Below are 14,153 nucleotides of genomic sequence, written 5' to 3'. Positions count from 1 at the left end.
AGAAGCAGCTCTTTGCACAGCCTGCTACAAAAGGATACGGCACCAGAAATAACAGAAACTGTGACTCTCAAGTCTGCAGGGCCTCCTGTGTGCCTTAAATAGGAGACTATGCAGGTGAAATCGTGTTGCAGAAAAGTCTGTTACTTGAACATTCCAGAAGAATGAATCAGCACACAGCTTCAAACATGGCTTCCATGAAACATAACTTAACTCTAACAAAATAAAAGATGCCTTCCCTAACCTGCTAGAATGCAGAGTACAGAGTCACCTGATTTTATTCCTGGATTTTTATCACTACAGATTCCAATTCCCAGCAGGAAAAAACCTGGTATTTTTAGATCCATTGGTTGGTGACATATGTCTTACTTACATTTAAGGCATTTCAAACACCATCTAAGAATTTCCAAGCTAAGAATCAGAAAAGTTTTCTTTCTCTTTTTCTCCCTATTTTCTTTTCTCATTCATCCTAGAGGCCTCAAATCTCAAAGACGAAAGCGTCTGAGAAGTAGATGGAAGAAAGAAAACGAATTATTTCATCTCTTCTATGAGTTGTGCTATTTTTGCACAGCCAGAATTTTTTTTTGTAAGTGTTAAAAATAATACCCGTGAATCCAGCTGAAGTTATAGTGTCCAGACTCCTATAATTCACAAAGGCTGCGAAAGATTATACTGGAAGTATGTCCAGTCAAATAAAATCTGCATTACTTAGTTCTAATTGCTTTACCTGAAAGAAAAACCCTGTTCAGTAAAGCAGGAGGGAGGAATCATTTCCTAAACACGAGCATGGTGCTGTAAAAGCCCTCAGCTCGGTTCTGTCTGTGCCACTGTATCTGCTGGCCCCACCTCGGCAACACGAAAATCAATGTAACAGCTCCATGTACGAGGCAAGGCCTACGGCGTGGCTAATGTCCCCTTGCTGGACACACCTTAAGTCTCAGAGCTCTCCAGGGGTTTGCTGTGGAATAAAATTAGATTCCAACATCTGCCACTATTAAGGAAAAAATTCCATTTCCATCTCCCATATGAAAATTCTCTAACCAATGAACAGTAACTGAACCTTGATATCCTAATGGTTATTACCCAAATCAACTATTTTTTTAAACAGCAAAATTAGAAAATTCTGCTCTCATAATTATTTGAATGTTATCAGACAAAATGTTTGATAAAATTCCAGTAAGAGTCACTTGGAAAAAAAAAACCCAAAACCTGCTACTTATTTGAATACCCAGAATATAAAGTGTATTCATTTGTAGCTAGTCACATTATGCTTAAAGCATATCATCTTTTTAAAGTTTGCATTAGCCTGCTTTCCTAACCAAGCACAAAAAGTAGCCTACCTTCAGTTTTTACTTGCATATTTTATTCAGACGTTACTATTAGAGTTAGAAACAATCTAATTTCTATTATTCATCAAAGAGAAAAATAATATAATACACGTGAAATAGCAGAAACCACACAAGTTGGTTTCTTCTTGTACTGAAAATACTTTGTGCATTAGTCAATATAGAGCCTGTTTTATCTTTTAAAATGGACGCTATCTGAAATGCATAAATACATGATAAATAAGTCACTCTTCTCCATGTGGAGGACTGTACCTCTTACTTAGCACATTAAAAAATGTTATCCATTTGTGCCTAGTGCTGTATAACTTAAAAGAAGTTCTGCATACATCATAGCATGTGACCTCCTCCCATATAAATGTAGGGTCAAGTGACTTAAGATTATGGTGCCAGGGACACAGCCTGGCCCTCCTTCAACTCTTCTACCATTTATAGCCACCTCCACGAGGTTCATGTGTTAACATGAGCCTGTGATCCATGCAAGCCTTCGCTGCTGTCAAGTAGTCCAATATCCCCTAATCTTTCCTTGAGCAGGGTGTAACTGAAGTACTCATGCTGCCTTCAACCCTCAAGTTCATGACGAGTGACACCATGTGTAAACTAAGGCAAATAACCATAGCTCACAGGGTTACTAAATTAAATGTAGGTATCTACAACATATGATAGGGTCTAGCACAAATGTGGCAATGGCCGTTAAGCCAGGTCAGACAACCAGGGTGAGATGGAGGAAGATGGGTTGATATGGAAGTACCTCTGGTTCTTCTTGCTTCACACACACTTGATCTTGGGGAAGCACTTCTTCGCTCTGACCAGCCCTGGCACACATGTCTGAGGCCTAAATCACTATCTTAGAAGTTATAAATTTTGACCACAAAAAAGGCCAATTTGACTTGAAGATATTTTGGTTGGTTTGTTAGGTTTTCTGTTTCCTTTACAAGATATCAGGGCAGAAGACTAGAACCTAAGTAAATGATCACCTTTCCTTGTTAGTCAGATTTCTTCTGTCAGGGATATATATAGTTTTTGAACTCTCTTACCAAGAGAAAATTATAAAAATGCTCTACTAGGAAGTTAGAATACCTTAGAAGTTAGTAATAACTACTCAAAGGGAGAAAGTTCACCATTTTGTTGACTCCATAGCCTGCAACTGGTCCCTGGCGTTCTCAATTAGTGATGAGGAGACCAGCTAAAATTTGGGGCTAGGGAGTCTTGGGAAACACACCATCAGAGCAGAGGCTTAGAAGGTGCCCATCAACACTGCTGAGGCATGGACTTAGGATCTGTGAAGGGAAAGCTACGAAGAAAAGTATGTTTGAAAAGTCCCAAGAACATCACACACATGGACAGTATTATCTAACTGCTGCCACTTTCTGAAGAGTTCCAAAATTGGTACCTTGACCCAAGGGTGGAGAATCTAGGATGTCATTTACAAGAAGAACAAAATCAAAGGTAGCAAAAGACTGATAACCACAGGGAGCTCTGTGATTGTCATAGAAGAAATGGATGGGGCGGAGGTGCACTAGAGTGAATTAAATGACAGATGATGGGTGACTAAATGATACTTACTGGAAAGCATTAATATTAATTTCTGTTTGTCTTGTTTTATAGCTGACCAGATTATACTAATGTATGTTTAGTTTCTCCATTTTGGAGATTCGGGGAAAGTGCTTGGCTCTTGTAGGAATGCAATCTGTTATTCTTGGTAATTGGACAGGTCAGGAAGAAAAGATGTAGGATCAGAAAGAAAGGCAAGAAAATGTATATTTAAATAAGAGATCCTCATCATAATTAGACAAAACAGTCAAAACAAGAATGTGCAGGGTGGGTGGGTAAAGTGAATATAGGACATTTCTCCTTAATGCGTAGTCTTGGCATGTTAATGAAGACATCTGAAGAAGCACACAGGTTTGAAGCGGCTCTAACATTCTATCATAATTAGAAACATTTCAAGAGCCCTGTAATTTCCAATCAAAATTACAGTAATTTCCGATATACAAGCCATGATTCATGACAGAATTTTACATTCCATGAGAGATTACGGTGGCCTGATGTATGACACTCTGAGTATAGCACTAACATAAACAATTCAGTTTAATGTTTAAACAGCACTTGATGTTTAGAATCTCACAATAAAAGAAACATATTATTGTAGAAATTATCACTTTGACAGTGATTGAAGGGTAGGCAGGCATGTGGCCTATAAAGCTATAATTTTTACAGTCCACAGCTTGAGTTTAATCATTTTTATATAACATTTCCAAGATATCCCTTAAGTATTTCATCCAGTCTATAACTTAAACAAGAGCAACATTTTCCTAAAGCAAAGCTCCCGTGAAGTATTACTATTAATGCTGATAGAATTAAAGTTCAGAAAAATCTAAAAAGGTACTGTGTTATCAATACATTGTGTTGTAAGTACTTCCAGGATTATACATTTTATCACGAATTGACAACAGCCAGGATGTTATATAAAAGAGAGTTCATTAATGACAATGAAAATATACTTGTGTAAAATTTGAAGTCATTCATATCTCATCTGGTACCCTTTCCTGCCTCTAAATTTCACATTAATAGTGTTATGAAGTCCTTTTGTGAAGGGGAAAAGAGCTTAGTGTTTTTGTGGTCTTTTACGAAGTACTCTTGGCTTGGGGAGCACTTATAGACATTTGTGAGTTTTGTTCTGAAAGATGATTCTACTCTGATGACTAAAAATTATCAATATATGACTATGATCAGATAAAAGGCTGTATTATCCATCCTTTGTTTTTATTTTGTTTTATAGAGTTTTGTAACTTTCCCAACTCAAGTCTGTTCAATTGTAGCTCATCTGAGTTGGACAGGTTTTTCTAATTGTGATTCAATTTGTATGTCCTGGTACAGATATACAGAAAGATTAAAATCATTCAAAGATACATGTGTATGTGGGTGGTTTATTTTAATAATTGTACCTAATAGTTGTAGACAGTTAAGTTGGAATGGAAGAGATATATAATGGGCATAGTATTTTAGAATAAAAATCAAGGTCATCTAATAATAATGAAACAACAGTAATTTCATTGCTCTATTATAATACAATAGATTAAGAAACTTTCTGTACATTTTGGTATTCTTCTGAAGGTAACCACTAACTGGCTTGGGGACTGAGGAGAAATCTTTGGTCTAGGAGTGGCTGTTGGATGAACACTAACCACACATTTCTGTACTCAATCTGCCCATTGTTTCCTGGCAGAATAGAGCACATAATCCTGGATATTGTGACCTCTCGGTGACGCAAGTTCACAATGGAAACAGACACCTGTTTTAATGAAAATGCCACAGGCGTCATCGCAGATAAAGATTCCCAATGCCTAATCGAGGCTCTTACCTGGCTTTTGGTAGCGGCCACCTTTGCAAAGAGTGCTTGGGACACTTTAGCACGCTTCATTTCCTGCTGAATCTCATCATAAATGGAGGCATTAATGTTCATGGTATTGTTCTCTGGTTTCCCATTCCTCTCAGTGGCAATAGTAGCTGTTTTCACCTACAAAATAGTTCGAACATGGCTGTCATTTTTCATTGGCCAAATTGTTTTGAAGCTTCTCAGGTTCATCATCCAAACCGGACATTGTTGCTCCTTTTACAATCAAGGTGATCAACAGTGCAGTCATTCTACATTAGTTATTGCCTGGAGATCAGACTGCTTAAGTTAAAGAAGTCACATTGTCACAGGTGATTGCATTGGTAATGTGACAGCAACTGCCAGCTGACAACCAGGAATTATAATACCATAAAGTAAGTTTTCTGGAAAACAGAATAGTTTCAAAGACTTGAAAACCCTAAACTAATTGTCTCCCAATTACCTTCCATTCCAATTCTAACAAAGGAAATTCATAATTAAAATCATAAAGCACGATGGTATATCTTCACTGGGTGCCCAGTGCCTAATAGACAATTGCATCACTAATAGCTATTATAGACTATGGCCTTTTTAATTTTAGACTCTTTTTTTTTAATGCCTTTTCCTCTTATGTTTCATTTTAAAAATCTTCCATAACAAAGCCATTTGCAGAAACTGCATATTTAAATCTTCTATCCATCCATGAAACAGGTAGAGTGCCTTGCTTAATTATCATAAAGGCTGGTTGCATTTTACACGTGCACGTCCAAGCTGTTCTGTATAATTATTTCATCTTTTCCTGGCACTCTTGTATAGAACTATTTCCTTTTGACTTGCAAAACCAGACAATAAGAAAATGTTTCACAACATTTAATAGAACAGTACTGTAAATTACACAAAATATATAATCAGTGACTTTACACATCTTTGAAATGCATTATCCGAGCAGAAAAATTAGTACTAGCCCTTTAATAATAATGATAAGTAGCTCTATCAACAGGACAATGCCACAAACTTTTGGGGAGAAAATCATATTCCAAACTTGAAATTTATTGATGCTATTATTATTTAAACTCCAAATCTAATTTTTATTATTCAGTTATGTGAACCAGACTTGTCAATCTGCAAATGAACTATGTAGCTGAATTTTTACTGAGAAATTGATGGAAATGTAAATGAAACATTAGGACAGAGAGAGGACCAGGTTTCCCTCAGCAATGATTCATTAATGGTCTCACTTGTTAGGATCCTTTACAGAACCCAGGTTTCTGTCCTCTAGAATGTTCATCCATAAATTCTCTTACCAACAATGAACAACAGGAAATGAAGTACATTTTAGGATAAACTGCAAGTCTTCCACATTTATGTCAAAATATTTAACATGAGAAGGGGCAGAGGGTAACTGAGGAGATTCAATTAAGTCTCCTTCGAAATGTACCTTCTGAATCCTTCTAACTTCTAGCCAGTGAGCAGAATAACTCACCTCTTGCTCATCTAGAGACAGGAAGATTACCCATCTATGTAGGGAAAGTCTAAGCTATGCAATGGCTGGACCCCAGGCCTGAAGGGGACAGCAGGTGAGGCAAGACAGGTGACCATGGCTGAACTATCACCTGGAGAGAGAATGGGAGTGCAGGCTGCATCTCGAGGGCTTTCTTTCCAGCTCTGGGGTAGGAAGCAAGGGTGCTCACAGAGGTGTACTGAGGGCTGGAGACCACTAAGAAGCATACAGGGCTTTGAAGCAATAATCTGCTAAACACCACTTTAGGAGCCAGAAGAGTTAACGCATTACCATAAATTGCCTACAAAGTTGCTTTGGTGAGATTTGAAACTTTGCTCTGGGGTGGTCTTGCTTTGAGGCAGAGGGATAGATTTGATCACCCCATGGGGTCCCTTTTAATACCTATTTTTCTCACTGCTTAAATGAAAGAGGAAAGAAAAGCCCTTTCAATCACTTTGAAAATTGAATGTTATGGAAATGAAGGCACAAAGTCAAGGCCTTGGAAGAAACAGATCTGTAGTAGCACTACACATAGCAACGGTAAAAGAGCAGGCTTTGGAAACTTGAGGTTCTCTGTTTGTAAAATAATTTTCATTCTTTTGTAAAAAAATTAAATTGGAGGACTTATCTTTGAGGTGGGCTATAATTATTTGTTTCCGCCCTGTGATTCTGTTTCTAAGATTTCTTTAATTTTTTAAATAAAGCCATTACAACTTGAAGCACAAAGCAAGAATTCTAAATCATAAAAAAATCAAATAATCGACAAAATCATAACAAAAGTGGAAAACAAGCATAAACATTTAAGAGAAAAAAAAGAATGTGAGGGAAAAAACTTTAAAAATGGAATGTTAAAAAGTATCTGTCTATATTACTCATTTAAAAAATATTCAGAAAAACTCTTCTCTAAGGTCTCCTTGGCCCTGATATGTATCTTATCATAGATAAGCTATCAGAATTCTGGAATCACATTTTTTCCTAACACAAGCTATTGCTTAAGGGAAACTCACTTGGACAGCTTTTCAAAATATGAAAGCTGAATTTTTCCCCAGGTAAAAATGGAAACAAAAATCTTTTATACCTCACTGTACTAAGTACTATTTTAGCTTAGTACAAAAAAAATCTTCTTTAATCCTGGTTTAGCTTTTAATATTATATCACACATTAAAATTCATAAAGTAGTTCATTCCAGGCAAAACAAACTACTCTTCACTCTTCTCCACAAATAGCACAGGAGGTGAAATAAATGCAGTTGCCTTTGGAATAGCTTTTATCAAGGTAAGGCGGACTACTCCATCATTACCCAGGCGCCAGGGAAGTGGTTAAGAGTAGGAGCTACTTAGCCTCCCATGTGCTGATGGGTGCAGCACTAGGACCTGCTTTTCATTTCACTAAAATTGTGCAGTACAGCACACATTTTCTATTTTGCTTCTTTATGGATTGCTGAATACATGACATCATGCTTTGAGGTTTTACTGGTCTTGACTGGTGAACACATTACTCTTTGATGACCACAAGCACGGGCTCTCACACAAAAGTAAACTTTTGTGTACTTCAAATAAATATGACAATGAAGTCTGACATTTATTAGTTATTGTGCTGGGCACTCTGTTTATGTAGTTTAACATCTTAATCAATATAACAGCCCACCACGGGTACTATGATTACCCCATTTTAAAACTTAAAAATTGTGTTATGACACAAGGATTATGTAATTAGTCCATGGTACAAGGCTAAGATCTGAACTTCTGTTTGTCTGGCACTAGATCTTATCTCAGAGATCAAGGAGTTATGCAGAGTTCCTGCTGCCATATGGACCTCCTTTACTTAGAAAAATTCTTATCTATCACCAGGTAAGGTGGCACATGTCTGTGATCTCAGCACTTTGGAGTTAGAGGCTGGAGGACGGTGAGTTCAAGGCCAGCCTGGGGTACATGGGGAGAGACCCTGTCTCAAAATATCAAAAAAAGACAGGAAAAGAAACAAAGAAATGAAAGAAAGAAAAAAGAAAGGAAAGTTAAACTAGATCATTAATGCCTAAAGTTTTAATAACTAATGATTTTATAATTAATATTAAAAATGCAACGTGAATTCATTTTCCAAGGTATGCCAACTATAAATGTTTCCTCAGTTACGTGTAAAGACTGTGCTTTTCTGTGGCATGCTTACTAGTGAGAGAAAATAGTCCTATTCTCAAATTTTTATATATTAACACTCTTCGTAGCACCATAGTTTAATCTCAGACAATTCTGACTTTTGTAGGAATGGTATTAATTAGTTTCTAGATATGGGCTTTAAAGGGTGATTATTAATGGGAAGTATTTTATAAGCAGGTAAGTAAGATTTTAAAGCAAATGTTTTCCAAGTTTCCATAACAAATAAATCTTTCTCAGGTGTTAAATTCTGTCTGTAACTGAACCTGAAAGCATGAAGAACCTATATTTCATTATAACATGGAGGGATTTGTTGTTGGTTATGGTGGCATATGCCTGTAATCTAGCACTCTGGAGGCTGAGGCAAGAGGATCATAAATTCAAGGCTGGCTTGGGCTATAAAGCTGAAACTCAGGCTCAAAAGAGAGAAGGGAGAAGAGGAGGAGAAGGAGGAGGAGGAGAAGAAAAAGGAGAAGGTGGAGAAGAAAGAGGACAGGGAAAGGAAGAGATATTCCTTACATGAACTTTGTACATTTTCTAAATCATTATTATAAAATATCATATCTTACTTTAGAAGAAACTAAAGAATTATAGGAAGAGATATAAAAAGGATTATATAATTCATGTGTAAGTTATAACTTGATAATTATGTGCTTTCAAACAGTCCTTATGAAAACTGAAATTGCAACATTAATTTCACTCCAAAAGTCACATGTACAAGAATACACGAATAAAACCAAAGTAAGAAACCATCGACTTAAAACTGATCTGTTCTGTAGAAATAATCATGCAGAAAATAACTAATATTATTAATAAAATTCCTCTAAGAAACTCAGTTGGAAAATTTACAAAGCACAGTTAGAAATCTTTCAGATCAAAGAACTTTTAGAATTGGTAGCTCCCAGATATTTGCTTACGACCAAAGTTTGGAAGGGGTATTTTCTCCACAATTCCAGAAACACCATTGCCAAGTAGATCATGTGTCAAATATTTATTCCATCAGGACAATGTTCTCGAATGTGTTCCTCTTTCTAATTTAACAATACAACTTCCCATCGTCTATGACAAACAGAAAAGGACTTCAAGTTTCATTTTCCCCTTTCTAAAATAAGTTTGTGTTTTGAGAAGGTGACTTGAGGTAGAGGAAAGAGCAACAGACTTAACAGAGGATTTGAAGATTTTAATTAAACTTTTCACTTGTGTTTCTCATTTTTCCCTCAGCTAAGGTTGGTATGAGGAGTGAATGAATTAATGCATGAGAAGGTGCTTAGAAAACTGTGAATCATTATCAAGTGCAAGGTATTCTTACTTCTCGAATCAGTGCATACAAGTTGTGAAAATATACTTTTGGCAAACAGGTCTGGCCTAGAGCTCTCTGCCTCAGGCAGAGAACAAAGCCCCTAGAGAGCACACTGGACAAGACTGTACGGGAAGCTCGGAACCTGGGCTGCACCAGCCAAGAGCTATGCTGTTTTCTGAGGCTGCTGAAGTCTCTGCAGGTTGAGGTATTCCTAGGAAATATACCTGGGACTCCCCCAAGCCAGGGAAGTCCTTTCTTGAAGATGTCTTAGAATCCAAGGACCTCACAATTTAGCTACTCACTCTGGTAAGACTCAGGGGTATTTCAAATCATTTTATATGAGGCCTAAACCCTATAAGGAACTGGAATAGAATTCAGTCTCTCAGGCCTAAAGCTGCCTTGGTCTTCCATGAGCCCTCAGTCTTTAACCTGCACTTCTTTAGAAAGAAATTCAGGTTCAACTCCAGCTCAATCCATCTTTCTCAAAATATGTTTCAAATATCTTCATTTTGTGGGGAGGGAGGATAATGTATAGAGATTTCACCCAGACTCCTTGGCAAAATATAAAATTAAAGAAGGTATAAAGTCTGTTCGGTATCTGTGTTTTCCTCTACTTTTTCCTGTCTGTTTTAGTAATTTGTGGTAAGCCTATTAAAACTTTTTATGTGGCATATAGGTTCAAATTCAAGGATTCTATTTCAAACACTAAGAAACAGTACTAATTTAAGTGCTTTATAGCATGATTTTCCCCCCAAGTCTGAAATACTCATGTTGCAATGACACCTTTAATATATCAAGAATTCCTTAAAACTTAATTCCTGTGAACAAACTGGTAGTGGGCTTTATTATAATACTAAGTAATGCAACGTGCTTCGCTGTGGAGCAATGAGATACATATATGTACATATATCAGACAGTCACATCAGAATTTGGTTAGATGGCCAGTAATACTGCACCAGGAGATTTTCTTTGAAAGAATTTCACTAGGAATCTAGATACTTTATATTTTACATTGCCTGAATACCCCAGCTAAAGGCTTAGTCTCCACTCTTCTTCAGAACAAACAAGTACAGCTAAGGGTGACATCAGACCAAAATAAATTACATATATTTTCTATCCCATTTGTCACAACAGATGTTGTCTTTATACATATATACAGGAAAGCCATCCAAAGTATCTTAAAAGTATATGAAAAAAAAATATCACTTAAGAATCAGTGTAACTTTGGCTAAAAAACAAAAACAAATAAGGATAACAAATTCATGTTTAGAAAACAAGTAACACAGTCAAAATCCTAGAAAAATTAGAAAACCAAAGCTGTATTGAGGAATCACTAAATCTAGTAAGTGGCAGATTTAAAAAGATGCTCATTGTTGAAATTCCTATTGGTCTTAAGTAATTCTTTTATTAGCATTGTAGATCCAGTGATAAGCAAAATAAGTCTCTGTCAGAGGTCAGGAATGACTATAGGAGCAGAGTTAGCTGGTGATGGCGTATGTATTAACTTGAAACACTGTTAAAAAATAAAAAGTGTTAAACTAAGTCCAAGGCAGACAATTTTTTAATCACTCTTATAAAAGTCATACACGTATATAAAGAGTTCCTCATTCTTAGGAACTATTTTATAGAATGGTTTGGAAACCAAACTCAGTAAAATGTGTGTGTGTGTGTGTGTAGGTGGGTATGTAGAGCTGCCAATCTTTTCTATAGAGAAACAGAACTTTTTTACTCATAATTACAGCAATGACGTTCTTACACCTGATCTCTCGTAGACTTCAAGTCCGGATTGATTTTCATTAAAGCTGAAGAAAATGGATTTTTGTGACATTTTTAAAAAGTAATCATTTCAGAATATAATGATCAACAGTTCAAGACCCTCAACAAGTGGCTGAATATTATGTCTAGTCCTTGTTTATGCAGTTTCTGCATCATTTTCATTCATTAGTGTTGAGCCAGCTTTTACTAGACTTCTGTACTTAGAAACGTATGGGTTTTTTGTTACTACCGATGAAAAGAAATCAACATGTAATTTCAATGACATTACGTTATATGAATACTTTGAATTTGTGCTCCATACTCAATTTTTATATAGTTTTAGTTGACCTTATATTAAGAGGTGTACATGCCACAAATTAAGCATGTAAGAAAATACATTTGCTTGTGGATTTTGAGTCTGGTCTAGTTTTTACCTAATAGTTTCTACTGAAAATTAATTCTTGAATTCTCATAGTCGTTATGAGACTTTTAAAGCCTGATTTTAAAAAGATGGTACAGATTTATATACACAAAGTTACCTGAAGGGTGAATTTTTTCCTTCCTAAAAACATGAAAAAATCTGGAGAAACAGAAAATGTGCCCATTTCTGGGAATATGAATAGAATTACACATCAGTCCATATAAAGCTGCCTTCAAGGATTGTATTAAACTTAATTATGAAAGATTACAAATCAGATGATATGTAATTGGTACCAGCTGCAGTTCATATTGGAAAGCGTAAATACGAATGGAATTATTTATTTATTTTTATTTATTTACAATTCAAATGGCTGTTCTGAAACTGGTAAGATAAAAACCAACTTTACTCTTTTCTGTTCTACTGAGTTTTAAATACTTCTTGACTCAGTAACAGTAGTAGAAGCAAATACTCACTTAAAGACTTCTTGACCCCCAAAGAACCCAAAGAACAGACGCAACAAAAAGCAATTTCCTTTCCTCTACCTAATTAGTAGCTTTTTGTTTTTATATCACAATTAGTGCTTTGGGACCAAATTATCCTCAAGCAACTCTGTGAACTCTTTAAAATCTTTATCTAATTTCTTGCTGAAGTTCTTCCCTAAACATTTCTTTAAAAGAAAGATGAAAGAACAGCAAAGAAGAGGAGAAGGCACCTGGGGAGGGCGGCTGGGTGGTGTGCTTATCAGGGGGGCAGGGCCCATGGCTGAGGCTGCATTCAAGCTCCTTTCCCTTTCGTCCTGGTATATTCGGTCTCTTTCCGCTTCTGGTAACTGCAAGAAATTCTGCATAGCCCGAAGGTTTACCAGCAATGACTGGGAAGCAGTCTTGGGGTCCTCTTCCTTCCGGAGGATTTCTGAAAGCAAGCCCTACAGGGAATGAAAAAGACAAGGTGAGCTTGCTCCCTATTCCAGAAGAGAGGAATATTTCCCCTCTTCTCCACTCTGTTTAGAAAATTAACAGTCAGAGGCATTAATTCTGCATAGGAATATATTAGTTACAATTGAAGTGGTAGAGGAGAGAGAGCCTCAATTGTATTCTTAATTTTATTAAGCATCTGCTTTACATATAACATAAACTGAAATTGCCTAATTGGTCTCCTTCCTTTGAGAGGTTTAACTTGCCATGGTGTGGTTCAAAGAGACGATAGAGGGGAGTTAAGAATAAATGAAATCCTTGTAATACAACAATGTTGAGCTATACAGTTCTCAAGCTGCCTAGACAAAGGCAGGGAAATGCCAACAGCTCAGTATGTAAAGATACAAAGCCATTTCTAGAGCAGTAATAGAACTAAAGAGAATGACCTGTGATATATCTGAAAACAAACAAGCTATTACTAAAGTATGGCCTAAGATTTACACTATATTTTTGCAGGCAGTATTTGAAGTTATTTCTTAATCTTTACATTATCCAAGTAAATGGCACCAAGTGCCTGTTTCAATTTGCCATTTCAAGGGAAGTGTAGACTATGCCAAATGACTCCAACTATGATTTTGCTGTAATGTACCACTGGGTAACAAGTTGAAATTTTGAACTTCAGAAACCATAGATAAAAATCTGACATCCATAACCATTCTTCCACATTGCAAAAATCCACCAGAGCATGCCAAGGAAAAAACTATTATCAAAATTTAGAATTATCAAGTTTTTAGGAAATAAAAATCATTATTAGTAACAGAAGAAATTCACAAACCATTACAAGTCTCCTTTAAGGGGTCTTTCTTTCCTAAATAATAGAGCATCAGTTCTCAACTATTTTTTTTTTAACTTTTCAAAGAACTCTTTTAAAAATGGATGGCTTTCTTAGTATGTTTAGGGATACAACAGAAGGATTGGGAAGTTCTGCTGACCATGTTCAAAGGGCTCTTCAATCTTGTTCATGGAGTAACACTTGGAACATCAAAACACTAGTGCCTTCTTCACTTAGCCCAAATACCAGATTCTCACAGTGCAGCTCAGAATAAAATTACATCAAGATTTCTATATAATTTGCAAATCCACTTTCCAAAAACCCTACTGAAATGGTTAAAGGATAAGCAAATTGTCTTGTCAAAACAATGGAGCCAATGGTTTTAGTACTTGGGTTTTTTTTTTTCATGATTTCCTCAAAGGACAAACCTGGTTTTGTTCCAATCTATCAAGACAATGTACCATATTAACTAAATATGACAGTTGTTACAGATAGTATAAAAGTACTGTCTACTTTTAAAATGACTTATAAGTTGACATTAAAAAACAAAAAACAAAACAACCA

The 14,153-nt window shown here is 36.1% G+C and overlaps 1 protein-coding gene across 7 annotated transcripts in view; it reads right to left on the bottom strand.

Annotated features, from left to right (window-relative positions):
• Satb1 (SATB homeobox 1) overlaps positions 1-14,153 on the bottom strand; it is a 96,659-nt gene that overhangs the window by 25,605 nt on the left and 56,901 nt on the right. For all 7 annotated transcript variants that reach the window (XM_074043839.1, XM_020186691.2, XM_074043838.1 and 4 more), the window contains exons 8-9: positions 12,556-12,768; positions 4,705-4,860 (exon numbers count right to left, since the gene is read on the bottom strand). In XM_074043839.1, coding sequence (XP_073899940.1) covers positions 4,705-4,860; positions 12,556-12,768 — 369 coding nt within the window. The remainder of the gene's footprint in view (positions 1-4,704; positions 4,861-12,555; positions 12,769-14,153) is intronic.

This window comes from Castor canadensis, chromosome 10, assembly GCF_047511655.1.
Source record: "Castor canadensis chromosome 10, mCasCan1.hap1v2, whole genome shotgun sequence".
NCBI lineage: Eukaryota > Metazoa > Chordata > Mammalia > Rodentia > Castoridae > Castor > Castor canadensis.
The sequence above is the reverse complement of the archived record's forward strand: the minus strand, read 5'-3'. Positions and strand labels throughout refer to the sequence as shown.